Here is a 19,043-nt window from a genome sequence, read left to right as displayed (position 1 = left end):
TTGGTTCAACGCTTTTATTATATGGATTTGCTAAGTCAAGTCTACTTGAGAAGGAAGAAAAATATCATGTATATATTAGGAATATTACACCCTAATACATTTAAATTGAGAAGTATATCACAATTCCAATTTATATATGAAATATCAACATATTTTGTATATATTAAAGTTGTAAGGTCCACTAAAATCTTTTAACGGCGTCATCAAGTGGTAGATCTCATAGATTTTTATTTCTTCATACTTTTTTTTTTAACTGGAGGATTTTACAACAAATATTATTGAAAACATATTTCAGATGTATTGAAAATTAAGGACAGAAAAAGAGAATAATAAAATCAACAAATTCAATTTAATGGATACACATGTGGATATTTCAAATACAGAATATACATTTTTTGTGTATGGAGGGAACATTTTCAAAATTGCCCATATATTTGTGGACCCTGGCTACCATAAACAAAATATACTTATTTCCATCACCCCTAAAACAAAAAGTTCCCTTTTGTCATCACTCCCTTCCTCCACATCCCCGTCCCTGGAATCCTGCACCTGATTCAGATCTCTATACAGTTTTGCTTTCAAATCTATCATATACACAGAATCATATGGGATGTAGTGTATAGTTCGGTTTCTCTTACTCAGCATAACGTTTTTGAAATTCGTCCAGACATTACTGTATGTATCAGTAGTTCATTCTATTTTATTGCTGAGTAGTAATTCCAACATATGAGCATGTATATTTATGATTAAGGTGAAAAAAAAAAGCTGTTTTTACTTGAAAAAGATTTGTTAGGTTTAACACTTTAGTAAGGGCTCAGTTATTTGGAAAAAAAAGTTCTGAATAGAAATTTATATGTACCAACCAATTAGTCATTTTCTACCTTAGTCAAGAAACTTCTTTTGTTATTAACATGAATGTCAAAATTTAAACACAATATCACATAATAAACTAATCTAACATGATATGGTTAACAATTTGATATGTATTTTGGAGATTCATTCCTTTAATAAGCATTTATTAAGTACCTACTTTGTAGCAGGCACTATTCCAGGGACAGAGAAACAAAACAAAATAAGGAATGGAACCCGTCCTCGAGAAACTCCCCCTAATATAAGATGCAGATATGAAAGCAAAAGCAAGCTTGCAGCCCAAAGGACAGCATGGTCGGCCCTGCCTGGGAGACCCGGGAAGGTTTCACAGAGCAGGAGAGGCACCTGGCAGAGGTCGCTGGTGACTGTGAGAGGGGACTGCCGGCAGAGAAAGCAGGCCATCTCTGGTGCCAGCACGTGAGGCATCAAGGCACATTCAAGGTGTACGGGGGAGACAAGGTGTGAGAAACTGCTAGGGGTAAGTTCCCGGCACTTACTAGGTATGAGACTAGCATTATGTAAAGAGCTTGTTTTTTGAAGTGTAATTTGATATTTCAGCAAGAAGTCAAAGCCAGTCTTTCTAAGCATAAGATGGCTGTGCTTGGCAGCAACAGAAATGCAGTTCCTTGTGTTCCCCGTGAGGTCGGCATAGGAGATTATTTTATTTCCTAAGTAATACACACAAGGTTTTTAGCTACCAGTCATTTATTTAGGAGAGTGTTATTAGGATTAGTAAGTCCAGAAGCTTAAAAATAACTAGTGAGCTTCTGAAAGTCAGCTACCTAAATATGACCTAGGTCACTGAAGCGAGGAGGTGTGTGCTCCTGTCGCACCTGCGGTGAGCAGAGTGACACACTGCTGATCAAGGCAGGAGTGGAAGGAGGAGTTCTGGCTCATCCTTCAAGTACAGAATACAGTAAGAACAGAGTGGCTGTCAAACGTTCTTCTCATCCTCTCAATCCCCAATAAATTACACCTAAATGTGAACTTCAGCCCTCCCCTTTAAAGAAAAGACTCACAATTTAAGTCTGAAAATAAAACATTTAAAGGTCTGCAACAGCAAAAGAAAGAGGAGTACTATGACAAAGCAATACAACAAACATTTACAAAATGCCAGGCACGGAGTGGATGCTGGGGACACCAAAGCTGAGTTAAGTTACTGGAGGAGCTTATAGTTGAGGGCGGCAAGACGGGAAAAGACAGACATACAGGACACACAAATACACAACTGGGAACTAGAGCGAGATAAGAAACTCTCAAGTGTAAAACAGGCTGTAGGGTTATAAAATCACACCATCAAGGCAAGGCTTCTTAGAGATTATACTATCAAGGTTTACCCAGTAATCGGTGAACTCTGAAAACCCCTCTGCTAGTAAATACCTAAATGCTAGATAAAATATTTGAAAAGGTTGTCTGGTGCCACTTATTTACCTAAAAACTTATACCAAGAAAGAGGAAAGCATCCCTGCCATGACTGAATGGTCACTGACAATGCTTTATTTGTGGCTCTCCAAGATGAAACGTTGGAAGTCGGGACGCTTCCCAAGTGAGGAGGCAGATCCAAGGGGAGACAGGAGGTTGGCAGGGTAAAGTGAGGCACACCTCTCAGTGTTCGTGGAGAACCAGAGATACTACAAAGTAAACCTCTGTATAAAACCTTTAAAATAAGTCATCTTATTATCAATTTTCATTAATACCCAGATCAAAATGTACATAAAGTTGTTAAGTGTGAAAGATATTAGTTACAAAACAACTAAGTATAAAAAAGATCCTTTGGGGACAACTGGGGAAACTTAAACATGGTCTGAGAATTAAGTGCTACTGAGGAATTACTATTCATTTTATTGGGTATAATAATCATTACGGTTATATATGGAAATGCCCTTAGAGATGCATGAAAGTATTTAAGGGTGAAATGCTATGAGGTTTGCTTTCAAATATATTAGCAAATAAAAACTACTAGATGAAATTAATACAGTAAAATGTCAGCATATTAACTGTTAAATTTAGAGTGACGAGTATTTTGGTGACCCATTGGGCTATTTCCTCTGTTTACATGTAAGTCTGACACTTTTAATAATGAAGAGTAAGAAAGAAAAGCATTGATACTTTCAAATAACTCCATACCTCATTCAGTTCTGTCTTATCCATGTTATCCAGGTAAATTTTGGTCCAGTATTTGTCTAGCAGAGTAGCATGACTATTTAGGGGTCGATACCAATTTCCTCCACAGCTCAAGAGTCTGTATTTCAGAATGAAAAACAGAGTCACACAAAATTCCCAATTTTAATCTTGAATTATGCCCCTGGTTATCCCTTGCTAGACGTTATCTCACATCTGAGTAAAACTCACAGTTCCTTCTGGTGCCAGACAGCACTATGTTGGGCTTATAGGGAGCATGACAATGAAAGGCTGCCACCAAGCCAGGTTTGACTATTTTCCTAGGGGGAGTAATAGGGCTTTAACCAAGTTATTTTCACATCACTGCAAATGATCCTATTAGACGTTTTGAACTGAACAACATGTTCCTTTTCCTTAAGACATAACTTCAGGAAAAAGAAAACCTAATCCAAGACTAACAGCACTAAAAATAAGTTCACTGCTTATTACCAAAAGCAACAGTACCTAAAATTATTTAACATGCCCAGAAGAGAAGGAATATTCATTAAACACATACTCTGGGCAAGCCATGGGCTTACACCTAAGCCATGTAATTTAATCTTCACAACAACTGCCCTGAGGGGATGATGCCTTTCTTTTCTTCTAACTGTAAGGAAGAACTGTACAGAAGAGAAGGAGAGTAATGTCCCTTGCTCACTCAACTATGACTACAAATGGCAAAGCCAAGAACTGAACTCAGGTTTGTGTGACATACTTCTCTGATGTCCCAGGACTTTCTGGGAAATGTATCTAGCAGGAAAGAACTTCACCATCGCTGTGAATAAAATCAGGGTCTATTAAAACTAACAGGGCCTAGCAAGGTCGTCCTTAGAACTGTTAGCTCTGCATTCCATCTGGAAGTGAATGTTCACAGAGGTACAGTAAACACTAATATAATCACTAAATACAATGTGGCATTATTTTCACTCTTGGGCATTTTAAGACCTTAGAGAAGATGTACAGTTATAGACAAGTAGGAGGAAATAAACCACTGCCTTCACATTATTTTAAAAAGTAGATAGGGACATACACTAAGTTTGCTTAGGTTTTATTCCTTTGTTGATGCTTATATTCAATTAATTTTTTTAAATGCCTGAGGTCTACATGGCTTTATCATCACCACCATCATGGCTGGGCACTTACTATGTGAGAGGTCTTAGTCACTTCATCTAACCTTCATAACTTACACCAAGTTGTAAAGTAGGTGTTATTGGCCCCATCATAATCAGTCAAGCAAGGTACACACAGGTACAAAGTGTCAGTGTCAGGATTCAAACCCAGGGCTATCTGACAACAGTCTCATCTCTGATTATGTTTGAAAACATGAAAACAAGACAAAGTTTTTTAAGACTGGTTACTTATTTTTAAGTGGGGGGAAAAAAAACCACTTTTACTTTCTAAATTAATTATCTCCATTAAAAATAGTCAGGAAGGGGCTTCCCTGGTGGCACAGTGGTTGAGAATCCGCCTGCCAAAGCAGGCGACACGGGTTCGATCCCTGGTCCAGGAAGATCCCACATGCCACGGAGCAACTAAGCCCGTGCGTCACTACTACTGAACCTGTGCTCTAGAGCCTGTAAGCCACAACTATTGAGCCTGCGTGCTACAACTACTGAAGCCCGTGTGCCTAGAGCCCATGCTCCACAACAAGAGAAGCCACCACAGTAAGAAGCTGAGCACCGCAACGAAGAGTAGCCCCTGCTCACTGCAACTAGAGAAAGCCTGCGTGCAGCAATCAATACCCAACACAGCCAAAAATAAATTAAATAAATTTAAAAAAAAAGTCAGGAATGAGAATGTTGAATCTGTCATCACTGCTAACTAACCTTGCTTAAAATGGGCCCAGAGAACTCTATTCCAAGACTTTTGTACTCAGCACTCTAGCATGTGGACTTAGGAAGAGGCTCCATCGTGGGAACAGAAGGGTTAATGGGACATACCTCCTGGTTGCAAAGAACTGAAATCCAGGAGCCACTTTCAGACAGTCACCTTGGCCAGGAATCAAGAGCTCTCCATTCTCCAAGAGAGGGATCAGCACGGAAACCTAAATCACAAAACCCCAGTGATAAAGCTATTAAGACAGAAGTAACAAACAAGAAAGCAAAAAAACCCTCTCACCAAATGATGAACACGTCCTTAAAGGAAACCCTACTTCTCACAGCATGAACTGGGGTCAAATGCCAGGCGGGAATACTGCAGCCACCTACACTGCAGCAGAGCAACTTATTCATTCAGCATTCACTGAGTTCCTACTATGGACCAGAATCAAGCAAGACAGGAAAAATCCAGACATGACTGAGGCTTTACAACCTAGAGTCTGACGGGAGATAGCCATGCAGACTACCATACAGCATGATCGGCGTGACCCCCAAGGAGTGTACAAAACGGTATGTGAAGACAGAGGGTGGCTGTAGATCAGTGTGGAGTAGTTTAGAAGCAGGGCAGTGAAGCCATTCTAGAGGTAATGACATTCACTGAGTCTGAAAGTATGAAGAGGGATCAGCCTGGTTTGTTGGGAGAGCAATGGCACATTTACTCTAGGCAAAAATATTCAAATGGATAAAAATGTATATGCCTAAGAGCATGGCATGAGAGGACTCTTACAGTTAGGGTTAGGGCAGAACGTGTATATGAAGTAGTGGAAAAATACTAGGCTTAGAGATAAATGATAAAAGGCCTTCTGTGCTGAGCTAAGGAGTTTGAATTTTTTTCATGAAGTTGTTGAGAGGAGTTTAGTCTGAAGAAAAACCTATTTTTTATTTTAGAAAATGAACTGTGCAACAATATGGAAGATAAACTGAAAGAGAGCCAGCCTGGAGGGAAAGAAGTGAAAAAGGACACCATTCAGGTAACAAAGGTAAGATGGCAGGATAGATTAGATAGACAGACAGATAAAAATAAGAAGACCTGCGCTAAGGCAGTGGGCTAGGAGGGAACAGAATAAGAGATAAGGGAAAAGTACTAAGCAATATCAGACTAAGTGAATGCGGGACTAGAGGAAGGAGACACATCAAAATTCTGGCTTGGTAATTGTGTGGCAGGAAAGGCTGTTGCAGGAAAGAGCAGATAAGGTTCATTTTGAACATCCTGAACCTGTACCTGCTAAGGAAGATCCAAGTAGAGATTTTTCAAGAAAAGTATGGACTAGACATATGGGTCTAGGGGATGTGAGTTTATAGAAGTTTGAGGAAAAAAACAGTAAGAAGAACAAAGAGCCAAGGAAGAAGGTCCTAAAATGTCAAGGTAACTTTATTAAGCATCCTTATTTCATACATGGCTAGGAAATGAAAGGAAAAATATTATAGGGGCAACTCCAAGATAACTCCGACACTTGAAACAAAAGACAACCATCCTGAATGAGATCTATAAAAGCCATAAAAGCTACCTTAAAATAGTAATTAGTTAGCAATTAGCTGAGAAGTTCTGGAAATAACAAAATAATAATCAAGGGTCCAGGTATGTTTTAAAATAAACACAACTTTACTATAATGATGATGAAGTTTAAATCAACTGAACAGCATATCCTCTGCAACCAAATGTATTGATAGTAACAGGAGGGGAATGGTCTACACAAAATGGAACTCAAAGTACAAGAATTTTCTGATGTTTACCAGACGTTGCCCAAGGAAGATCAAGACAGAAACTAACAGTTTGGTCTTGAAATCTGGATTTGGTCATCAAAGAATGTACTTGGCTATGGCAAAGGGATAGATCCCTAGGCTTCATCATGACCTGAATGGAATATCCCTTATGTTCATCTACCTTCTTTGGCTCAAATTCTATGATTTATAATACTAATGACTTCCCAGGTACCCTGATGCCTGAAAAAATTGCCCAGGAAAGAGAGCTATAGAAAGCGCTAAGACTCAACAAATACTTTTAAGTTGGCCTTGCAGTTTATAATGCAGTTTTATTTTTAAGTCTCATTGGTAGTAGTCATCCTTGGCTCTGGGCTTCTTAAGAAATCTGACTCTCCAGCCCTATAAAACTGAGCATTAAAATCTTAGAACATGGTGGTCAAACTAAGCCAATAACCCCATTACATTTTTACCTCACTAGACTCTAAAATATGTGTGTCATAAGACACACACATATTTATAGCCCCTCCTTCCCCATACATTTCCCTAAACCTAAAGACCTTTCCCACCTCTCCTTCCCCCTCCCCCATCTCTGTCTCCTCTCTCTCTCTCCAATCCAAGAGGGGAAAGTCCATATACAGGTGGCTTTAGGGTTCACGGTAAAAGAAAATTAAAACCAATCTCAGGAAAATCTACCCAAAGGAAGATTTTTTTCATTCTGGAATACATTTTTTTGGTCACAGTTTACAGAATACAGAAGAAACATGGACTGCCTCCATAGCTAAATTTTATACACATATAAAAGTGATCTTTTTGAAGTCAAAAATATACATCCAGTTTATTTTCCTTAATGGAACAAAGACAAGCAGGCTCTTATTATATCATCTCTTCTTTCATCTGTCCTCAGCCCACTGCTCTACAAATGCCACAGCCAGGGAGCTGGGTCTCAAAGTTCTCAATGTATATGCAGCATGGATTAAGATGTTTCCCACCAAGCCTATTCTTGGAAAGTCTGTGAAATTGGTCACATTTTCAACTAAAGGAGGAAAAAAAACTACTGTGAAATTGATCACATATTCAACTATTAAAGGAAACAGTACAAGCAGAATTTTAATAATTTTCTATCAAACAAGAGATCAGCCCAGTAATCCAAGAACTCAAACCAGATTAGGTAGATAACCAACATACCATCTCTAATGAAATACCTATGTTGTTTAAATAATCCCCCAGTATCACTATTAACACAATTCTCATTCTCTTCAAAGACAAGAAATTAGCAAGTTACTAGGGAGGTGACATACCACGTCCAAGGGAGCATAGTCAATATCCTCCAGAAGGATCCAGTGTCCATTTGTGGCCGCCTGTGTCAGGGTACCAGGCTGCCACACAAACTCTCCTGGGACATCTGTGCAGCGATACATTCCCAACAGCATCTGCAAAAAGATTATTGAAGCCACACACCTGAGGAGCCAATGCTACATCCTGCGATTAGTTCCATTAAACTTCCACAGGGTTATAACAGGTACCTGAGGTTTTACAGCGTGGTCCCCTCAGTTATGAGGAAGACCAATAACTATTCTCATATTCTCTTAGCAAAAACAATATTTTAATGCAAATATTCACAAGTATGCTCACCAACCAAAATCTGCCATTTCTTACTTACCTTACTGTCGGTCTGATCTCCAAGCTGGACTTTGAGAAGCTGAGGGGGCTTCCTTCTACCTGTCATTGCAGCTAAATGTTCAACTAAGGAAGTTTTCCCACATCCAATTGGTCCTTCCAACAACACAGCATTCTGAGAAGCCACTGCCATAGCCAGGGTCTGAAGATTTCTGCAGACTGACTCAACCAGCACATAAGACCTAAAGGCCAGCTCCTGTTCGCGAGAAGAACTCCGACTACTGGCCTAAGGAGGCAAGTGAAAAATAAGTCGTATCAAGAAGAGTCTTTCCATCAAAGGGCACAGGTTAATTTCTACAACAGTGCTTCCACCGGCTTTTACATAAACCTCTGCCAATAAATTGGTAGTACAGGACCTACAGTAACAACAAGTATGTTATCCAAAGTAAGGATCTGACTTTTTCACTTTCCTTTCTCCCCCGCACTCCAACTCTGGGGAGAAGGGTGGGAACTCACTAACAAATTTAAGAAAAAGTCTCCCAAACTTTAAGAAGCCACAAAAATTGACACACAGGGGATGGGAGCAAGCCTCATCTCTCATGACTGGATTTTTGTTTTTCTTTACCTTACCATATTCTAGGATTTCACGTCTAAGATCAAGAATGCACAATACACTTATGAGACCATCAGGGGAGAGTAAGGACACTGAAAGGATACACTATAAAATTGTTCAATTTTTTCCAGGTGTAATAAAGAGTTCTGGGAATTTTTTAAGTCCTTTTTTTCTTTTTTTAAAAAAATTTTTATTGAAGTATAGTTGATTTATAATGTGTTAATTTCTGCTATACAGCAAAGTGTTTCAGCTATACATATATTATTTTTCATTATGGTTAATCACAGGATACTGAATATATTTCCCTTATATATACATCCTATATATAATAGTTTGCATAAAGTCCTTTCCTTTTATACACACACACACACACACACACACACACACACACACACGCTAAACTACAAGCATACCTCAAAGATTTTGCAGGTTGAATTCCAAACCACAGCAATAAACCAAATACCATAATGAAGCAAGTCACACAAAATTTTCGGTTTCCCAGTGCACATACAAGTTATGTTTACACTACACTGTGGTCTATTAAGTGTACAACATAGCTTTATGTCTTAAAGACAATGTACATACCTTAATTTAAAAATACTTTATTGCTAAAAATGCTAACCATCATCTGAGACTTCACCAAGTTGTAATCTTTGCAATAGTAACATCAAAGACCACCAGTCACAGATCACCATAACAAATATAAATAATGAAACAGTTTTAAATATTTCAAGAATTACCAAAATGTGACACAGAGACACGAAGTGAGCAAATGCTGTTGGAAAAATGGCACCAACAGACTTGCTCAAGGCAGGGTTGCCACAAACCTTGTTAAAAAAAAAATGCAATATCTGAGAAGCACAACAAAACAAGGTATGCCTATATTTAGCTAAGAAATGATGTGGTATCTGGGAGTTGCTTCAAAACAATATGGCGTGAGGACAGTGTTCAGAAATATAAATGCAACATAACTGATCATGAATTTATAATTACTGAAGCTGAATGATGGGTACATGTGGATTCATTACACTATTGTTTCTACTTTGGAATACGTTTAACATTTTCCATAACAAAAAGTAAAATAATAACAATAATGTACCGAATATGTTTAATGGGTAGTTTCAGTTTTGCAAGATGAAAAAGTTCTGGAGTTTCTTTGCTAACAATGTGAATATACTTAACACCACTGAAGAGCACACTTAAAAATGGTAAAGATGGTAAACGTTACATTCATTTTACCACAATTTAAACAAATTTTATTAACAATGGACCTAATACGACACAGAAAAAAGGACCTCTTGGAAAAGTGCAATGATTATTAACTTTAAGGAATGGTAAATTCTCAAACATAGCTTGTCCCCTAAAGATATGTGAGGACAAAATGAGATTCAGGGCTGGAAGTTCTTGAACTTTTTGCAGAGCTGTTACTCTTAGCAACCGGCAGGCAGGCTGGGCTGTAGCTCCATTCTGCACTTCTGCCCCAGTGCTCTGCCACTGCCACCCAGTATATCAAGCCTACTCCAACCAGAATCCTTCCCTATGTTAAAGTTCTAATGCTCCAAACCTAATCTATGTTAGGAGAGCGGTTAAAGAGAGGTGGGGAGGTCTTCCTGACCAGAGGGAAACACAAGGCGCTTTGGAAATGCTGTCGTCTCAGTGCTGGTGACAGAGATATTTAGTTTACGAATAATCATGCAGCTGTATACTTAAGACATGCACTTTTTTATACCTATATTATACTTATATTTTTAATTTTGTACTTCCCAGATACAAACTGATAGATCAAGGAATGACTCAGGACTTGTTCCAGGAAGAAAACTGGGTGGGTCTGACCATCAGACAAAGTGACAACTGACTAAAGACTGCTGGGGAAAAACAGACTGGTTCCCAATGTTCCCAGATTATGGAACCAGACTCTGATTTACAAGACTTTCCAAAGTGTAGCCTGGAGGCACACTCTTGGAAAGGTCATTTGCTATGGCAGGGGAAGAGCTCACTACAGATGCAACCCTCTCACACAACAGGCAAAGAGAATATTCTGACAGAAAGAGGCCGGGGAGTTACACCTGGGCCTAGCCCCGTCTCTGCCAAAGGACAGCCCACAGGTCCTGGGCAAGTCGTTCTGCCTTAGTTTTACATAAATATGGTATCACAACGTGGGGCACCCAACTTCAAACAGCTGTTGTAGCAAGTAAATGAGGTCATACACGGAAGAGCTTTGCTAAAGTTAAAAGCTTTTGCATAGGCATCATTACAATTTCTGACTTCACACTAAATAGGGACAAAGTGACTATCAAAGAGGAGGGTCCTGGGTGAATTTCTCTTACTCTCTCCTTGAACACTTCTGTAAGTGGCACAGTAATCTGGCAAACTCGATTTGGCTCACACCTAGAACACAGAGCCCAGCCAAGGAAAAATGCACACTCAGTGTTTGGATGGAAGAGGGCACACACGCCACTGCTGTCAACATACCTGCTCTCCAGGGGCTGGCGGCTGCCCAGGCAGCAGCACACCACAGACAGCAGTCACCCTGGAGGAGAGGTCAGCTGAAACAAGGTGTCCTTGTAAATACTGCAGCTCCTTCTCCTTACGCCAAAGGGAGGCTTCTGGATTGGCCAACACCAAGGCTTTCTCTAAGTCCTGCAGCTGGGCCTCTTCTAGTAACCTGAGGAAAATGAGGATCTCATCAACTACTCTAATGCCCAGTAAAGCCACATCGAGATCTCCAGGAATGCTCCTGCTTACCTTAACCTGAAATGGATCAGTTCCTCACTGTTAAAAATCTTCTTAAGGAATGATAACTTGTGCTCTTCATTCATACAGGTGACCAAAGAAAGACAATTGGCTGTGTACCTGGAGAAAACCAAAGTATATAAACTCAGAACCTGCAGCTGATTCTAAAGAATAAAGGAAATTTGCTAGCCAACTGAACACTAGAAAAGGAAATCTTATAATTAACACAGGGAAGGGTAGAAAACACAAATCAGGCAAAATAAATTCACCTAATGGAACACAAAACAATGGAATTCCACTCATACCACCTGATTTCCCTCTGAAATGACACGTGAAAGGGAATAAGAACCCCAAAGGGACCAGAACAAAAATGACATCTTTTAAAAGGTTTCCCTTCCCTCCTCATGCACACAACTCCAGACTCCGTCAACCATCCCCACACTAGAAGCACAGGAACAGCCCAACAGCTACGCACCAGCGGACCAAGGTGTCATGGCTCCTGAGGAGTGGGATGCACACGCTCCAGTCCCAGAGCTCCCGGAACACAGACTGCTCTTGCTGCAGAAACTTGTAAGCTGCTTCCATTAGGTCCCGGAGCTTCATCCGTCTGCGCCCATACCGGACTGGATTTGCATCTGAGCTCTCTAGGAAAAGTCTTTGAAAGACTGGAGAAGTGTCCTTGAAATACTTCAGGGCAAACCTTCAGAAAGAAAAAGAACTTTCATCGCTTGGTAAGAATATCAAAGTATACATATCCACTTAATGAGACAACGGAACATAACAGTAACTCCCAAGGGTTTGAGAACCAAAAGAGATGAATGCTTAAAGCCACTAGTCCTAAGATTATATTCTGTTCAAGTTCAGGAACCAGAATTGCAGCATGAGATATCTAAGAGGAAACAAAAACCACAAGAACTTATCACAAGTGTTTACTACTGAAAATAAACTCATTTTCAACAAATATTTATTGACTTCTCACTATGAGTCACACACTGTGTTTCAGACACTGTGTTAAGTCCTGGAGGTACAAAACCAAGAAGATACTTTCCTTGAGGGGCCTGCTATCTAGGAAGGAAGAGAGACACAGAAACAACGAGAGGCACAAAGAAAACAGATTCAACTGAACCTGGGAGAGTCAAGAAGAGATGCTTTGGCTGCACCTTAAAAGATGAAGAGGTGATCCTCATGAGAGGCAGTAAGACTGGAAAAGAGGACAAAAAGCTACAAGACATACAGGAAATAATTAACAATGGCAATAGTAAGTCCTTCTGCATCAGTAATTACTTTTAATGTAAATGGTTTACTCACAATCAAAAGACACAGATTGGCTGAATGGATATAAAAAAGAAAAAAAAACCGCATCAAACTATATGCTATGTACAAGAAACCCACTTTGGATCTAAGGCTACACATAGGGTGAAAGTGAAGAGATTAAAAAAAAAAATTCCATGCAACTGGTAATCCAAAGAGAGCAGGAGTGACTATATTAATATCAGTCAAAACAGACTTTAAATGGATAGAATAATGAGACAGAAGATCAATAAGGAAACAGAGGACTTGAACAACACTATAGACCAAAGGGACCTAACAGACACATACAGAATACTCTACCCAGCAACAGCAGAACATATATTCTTCTCAGATGCACGTGGAACATTCTCCAGGATAGGGCACATGTAAGGATGCAAAACAAGTCTCAACAAACTTTAAAGTAATGAAATTACACAAAATACTTTTGTATAATAATACAAAATATTACAATGGAATGAAACTAGAAAGCAACAGCAGAAGGAAAACTGAAAAATCCTCAAATATTTGGAAATTAAACAACACACTCTTAAACAACCAATAGATCAAATAAGAAGTCACAAGGAAAATTAGAAAGGACCTTGAAACAAATGAAAAGAAAAATACAACACACCAAAACCTATGGGATACAACAAGAGCAATGATAAGAGGGAAGTTTATAGCTACAAACATGTATATTTTAGAAGATCTCAAGCTAACAACCTAACTTTACACCTCAAGTAACTAAAAAAAGAATAAACTAAACCCAAAGCTAACAAAAGAAAGCAAATAATAAAGATTAGAGCAGAGATACAGACTAGAAAAACAACAGGGAAAAAAAAAATCAACAAAACTAAGCGTTGGTTTTTGAAAAGATCAAGAAAAGTGATACACTCTTAGGTTAACTAAGAAAAAAATAGAAGGTTCAAAAAACAACACAAATGAAAGAGGGGACATTACGGATGCCACAGAAATAAAATAGACTATAAGGAATACTATGAGGGAATTCCCTGGCGGTTCAGTGGTTAGGTCTCCACGCTTTCACTGCAGGGGTCATGGGTTCAATCCTTAGTGGGGGAACTAAGATCCTGCATGCCACATGGCGTGGCCAAAAACAAACAAACAAAAACACACACACACACACACAAAATTAACAATTGTTGGTACGGATGTGGAGAAGCTGGAACCCTTGTGCACTGTTGGCAGGATAAAATGGTGCGACTCCATGGAAAACAGTACAGAAGTTCCTTTAAAAAAAAAAAAAATAGGGGGCTTCCCTGGTGGCACAGTGGTTAAGAATCCACCCACCGATGCAGGGGACACGGGTTCGAGCCCTGGTCCAGGAAGATCCCACATACCGCGGAGCACCTAAGCCCATGCGCCACAACTACTGAGCCCACGCACCTAGAGCCCATGCTCCGCAACAAGAGAAGCTGCCACAATGAGAAGCCGGCGCACCATAATGAAGAGTAGCCCCTGCTCGCAGCAACTAGAGAAAGCCTGCGTGCAGCAACAAAGACCCAATGCAGTCAGCCATCCATCCATCCATAAATAAATACATATTATACATACATAAATTTTATTTAAAAAACTAATAATAAATAGGGACTTCCCTGGTGGCTCAGTGGATAAGACTCTGCTCCCAATGCAGGGGGCCTGGGTTTGTTCCCTGGTCGGGGAACTAGATCCCACATGCATGCTGCAACTAAGAGTTCACATGCCACAACTAAGGAGCCTGCCTGCCGCAACTAAACCTGGCACAACCAAATAAATAAATATTCACAAAAATAAAACTAGCATATCTTTTTTCACCACAAAGCAAACATACTAATTTAATTACAGATTGAAATACAGTGAATCACATGATGCACTTATCCATATGGCCCAGCAATTCCATTTCTAGGTATATAGCCAAAAGAACTGAAAGCAGGGTCTCAAAGAGATTTTTGCACACGCATGTTCATAACAGCACTATTCACAATAGCCAAGAAGTGGAAGCAACCCAAATGTCTTTTGACAGATGAATAAACTGTGGTATATACATACAATGCAATACTGTGTAAACTTAAAAAGGAAGTAAATCCTGTCACATTCAACAGCATATATGAACCTTCAGGACATTACGCTAAGTAAAGTAAGCCAACCATAAAAGGATAAATACTGTATGATTTCATCTATATTAGGTATCTAAAGTAGTCAAATTCACAGATACGGAAAGCAGAATGGTGATTACCCGGGGGCTGGGGGGAAGGAGCACAGGGGAATTGTTTAGAGAGTATAAAATTTCAGTACTGCAAGATGAAAAACGTCTGGAGACCTGTTTTACAACAATGCAAATATATTTAACACTACTGAATTGCATACTTAAAAATAGTTAAGATGGCAAATTTTATCATTTTTTTTTACCATAATAAAAATAAGTATGTGCATTTTTTTTGCGGTATGCAAGCCTCTCACTGTTGTGGCCTCTCCCGTTGCGGAGCACAGGCTCCAGACGCGCAGGCTCAGCAGCCACGGCTCACGGGCCCAGCCGCTCCGCGGCATGTGGGATCTTCCCGGACGGGGGCACGAACCCGTGTCCCCTGCATCGGCAGGCGGATTCTCAACCACTGCGCCACCAGGGAAGCCCAGTATGTGCATTTTTAAGAATGAAAATAAACTTTAAAAACTTAAACATACTCTACAGAATTTATGTATACTGCAAACATGGTGATTCTCAGTATATTCAGGTAGTAAATGATGTAGAAGCACATCCTTGTTGTTTCTACTGTACTCCTTGGCATGTTGAGTAGAAGGAAACCCAGGAAGTGGGAAAAGGAATCAAAGCAAACTCCTCTGTGCCCTCTATGTATTGGTCAACAATGAAAGCTATTGGTTTAGCTCTTTCTGTACTCTCATTACCCCGTCTACTCTGAAGTGGGACTAGAACAGGGAGTATGTCAACAGTAGGTATTATTATCCCAAATGTAAAGCTAAGGAAACTGAAGTGGTTAGTTTATTTGCTCAAGGTCACAAAGCTACTAAGTGTAAAGAGGCTATCTGAATCCAGGCTTTCCAACTCCACAATCAGATGTGTGATTCAGTTGCTCTACTACAGACGTGAAGAAAGTGGATTCATCAAGAGTTGGAGTTTTCTCGATAGATAAGAACACTGAACCGACGGACAAAAAAGCAGATATTAATAGAAAGACAGCAACCATAAGGTCAAAAATAGAATTTTAAGCCACATAAGGAAGGTACAAACTGGAAAGAGCGCTGATTAACAGGAAGAAAGAATTGGCAGTCCCAGTGAGGAGAAAGACTAGTGTGTTAAATGAACTAGGGGGATAGGAGATGGCAGTCTGGGGACAGAGCGTCTGAGCCAGTGACTTGTAAGGTGGTGGTGCAGATGTGAGCTAGACCCAGGGTGTGACCACTGCAGTGAGCAGGGTAGGCGAAATGAACACAGAAGTCCACTGGAGATTAACTAGTCAAGGAACAACAGAGTCAGCACTGCATGGATATTCCAAGTGGGACACAGGAGCTGGGGTGGGGAAGAAGACGATGGGCCGGTTGCCAAGTTCTTCAAAGAAGGAAGAGGAGCTCAGAAGTTTATCAGTGATCACAAGAAAGCAGCAGCAGAAAATAAAGCAGAAGATGGCAGGTGTCATGGCAACAAGGAAGTCCAGAAAACTTCACAGAACAGAGAGGAGGGCACCCACTAAGCATGCAGACTGTGAGGGACAGGGACGGTTCGATTAAAGACCCCCTTCCCTGTTAAGGACCAACACGAACACGGTATCAAGACCACCATAAATCAGTGAAGACAAGGAAGCAAAAGTAACAGAGAAGAGGCTAAGTATACAAGGGAGTGTGCAGGTTATGGAGCACAAGCAGGGAAAGGGTTTGGGTGAGGGAAGAGGCCTGGATGTCAGCTGGGTGGGACGATACAAAATGAGAATTCAGGAGATGGGTGGGAAGGCTTGGACTTCGATGAGCAAGCCAGGCCAACAGGAATAAAGGCTTTGTACATTAACGCTCATGATATTCTGAAGGAGACTGGACAACTGGGTCTCAGGAGATTTAGCTGTGGGGACCTCCCTGGTGGTCCAGTGGTTAGGACTCCCCACTACCACTGCAGGGGGCACAGGTTCAATCCCTGGTTGGGGAACTGAGATTCCGCATGCCGAGCAGCACAGCCAGGAAAAAAAAAAAAGATTCAGCTGTGGCTTGGAAGAGAGACATGGCAGCTGTCGTGTGGGAGGCTGGTCGTCCACTAGCTCATGAGCAGCTGGTGTTGGCAGTGCACGTGGAACCAATGGGCAGCAACAAACATGTAGGAGATAAGCAGTAACCAAGTCATCAACCCGACCCAAGAGGTCTTTGAGGATACGGGGAAATGAACAGAGTGGACTGGCAATGGCTGTAAACCTGTGTAGTAGAAGGCTTCCCTACAGGGGAAACAGACTGTGGTCCACCGCAAGTATACAAAAGGAGGATGGGTTGATATTCCCTCCTGAACTTAGGTGACTACAGCACCCTTTTCTCTAGAGACCCATCATTTTCAGAAAGTGCTCTAAAATTCTGATCCAGGCAGTGATGGATGGACCAGTAAAGCATACTTAGGCAGAGAATAACATGATCAGATTTTTCCCTGGAGAATATTCGAAGTCTATGGAGAATGGTCTCTTTCCTGGGATAAAACAAAGAGTGGTAAGGTCTAAAATGCAACAAGGAACACTATCCAGTTAAACGTCTAATCTTGGATCAGCCACTTACTTGGGCAACTCAGCATCTAGAGGTAAGACCTGTGGTCCAGTTCTGGCTCTGACACTTAGAACAACTTAGTTAACTTAGTTAACCCCTCTAAAGATTTGAAATGGGACTAAGAGTGCCTGAATATGTCACAGTACAAAGATTAAAAAGATGATGCTTATCTACTTACTTAAATACTCTAAAGCCTGTATAAATATGTATTACTAAAATACCACCATTCTGTTCCAAAATCCACACTCCTAACTCCCACGGCAGATCCACAGATTTTCATATCCAAGGATGTTCAATGTCACATCATACATCAAAAATTCAAAAACAACCTAACTGCCCAACAAACGGATAAGAAGGGGTAAAATACTACACAACTTTTAAAACAACTTTATTTACTGATGCAAAGATGTCCATATGTGACTAAATTTAAAAACAAGACGCAAGCTAAAAATTATGTGTTTTTATTAAAATTAGTATATAGTCAAATGTCTGTTTAGATTTTATTAAAATTTTATTTTGAAAATATGTGCACAAATGTTCTAAAATTTGCTGTGGGGATGGTTGCACATACCTGTGAATATACTAAAAACCACTGAATTGTACACTTATGCGGTATATAAACTACATCTCAATAAAGCTAATTTTTAAATGTGTGCACATAAATATATCAGTGTGCACACTCTCAGATGGGTGCAAGAGTAAGAAAAAGAAAAGGAATTTGGGAGGAAACATACCAAAAATAGCAGTTATCTCTGGAGAGTAGGATTTCAGGGTGGAGAGGACCTTTTGCTTTTTACGATTCTGTATTATTGAGTGTTACCTGAACATATTGCTTTTGTAATTAAAAGAGGATGTTCTTTTCCTCAGAAGAATGCCGCCAGAATAAGTAAAATAATTCTTGAAGGGGGAAAAAAAGTCTAAAATTAAATGCGTGTTACCCTTACAACATTCCTGGACACAGTTTTGAAGCAGAGGTTTATAAAAGCATAACTACTTTTGGTCCCTCATTCCACTCTATGCCAGCCTGATTTCAGCATGATTGTACATATATATACAGCACTTTACACATGAAGCATGCTCTACCATAGCATTCCACCTGCTATTGTTCACAAAAGACCATTAATAGGCCCACCTATTATTGCTCTTCCCAATCAAAGACATAGCACTGATGTGGATCCACATGTCCAGGACAAACTGACAGCAAATGCGAAATTGAAGCCAAGAAATTAACCCAGTACAACCCAAAGGAACTTAGGTGATTACCATAGTCCCCCCTTATCCACGGGGGATGGGTTCCAAGACCCGGAGTGGATGCCTGTCACCACGGATAGTACTGAACTCTATAGACACTTTTTTCCTATACATACATGCTTATGATAAAGTTTAATTTATAAATCAGGCACAGAATATCCAAATTGTCAGCAACACTACTCCTG

General features: G+C 40.1%; 1 protein-coding gene across 6 annotated transcripts in view; it reads right to left on the bottom strand.

Moving 5' to 3' along the window:
- MDN1 (midasin AAA ATPase 1) overlaps positions 1-19,043 on the bottom strand; it is a 157,922-nt gene that overhangs the window by 126,460 nt on the left and 12,419 nt on the right. For all 6 annotated transcript variants that reach the window (XR_003429489.1, XM_027090484.1, XM_027090476.1 and 3 more), the window contains exons 3-9: positions 12,050-12,274; positions 11,587-11,694; positions 11,314-11,506; positions 8,272-8,514; positions 7,910-8,041; positions 4,971-5,074; positions 2,998-3,112 (exon numbers count right to left, since the gene is read on the bottom strand). Coding sequence is in view for 5 of the 6 variants with exons in the window: in XM_027090484.1 (XP_026946285.1) it covers positions 2,998-3,112; positions 4,971-5,074; positions 7,910-8,041; positions 8,272-8,514; positions 11,314-11,506; positions 11,587-11,694; positions 12,050-12,274 (1,120 nt within the window). In the remaining variant the exon portion in view is untranslated. The remainder of the gene's footprint in view (positions 1-2,997; positions 3,113-4,970; positions 5,075-7,909; positions 8,042-8,271; positions 8,515-11,313; positions 11,507-11,586; positions 11,695-12,049; positions 12,275-19,043) is intronic.

The sequence above is a fragment of the Aethalodelphis obliquidens genome, unplaced genomic scaffold (genome assembly GCF_003676395.1).
Source record: "Aethalodelphis obliquidens isolate GAN/ISIS:26980383/991018 unplaced genomic scaffold, ASM367639v1 scaffold3, whole genome shotgun sequence".
Taxonomy (NCBI): domain Eukaryota; kingdom Metazoa; phylum Chordata; class Mammalia; order Artiodactyla; family Delphinidae; genus Aethalodelphis; species Aethalodelphis obliquidens.
This window is presented reverse-complemented; position numbering and strand designations above follow the sequence as displayed.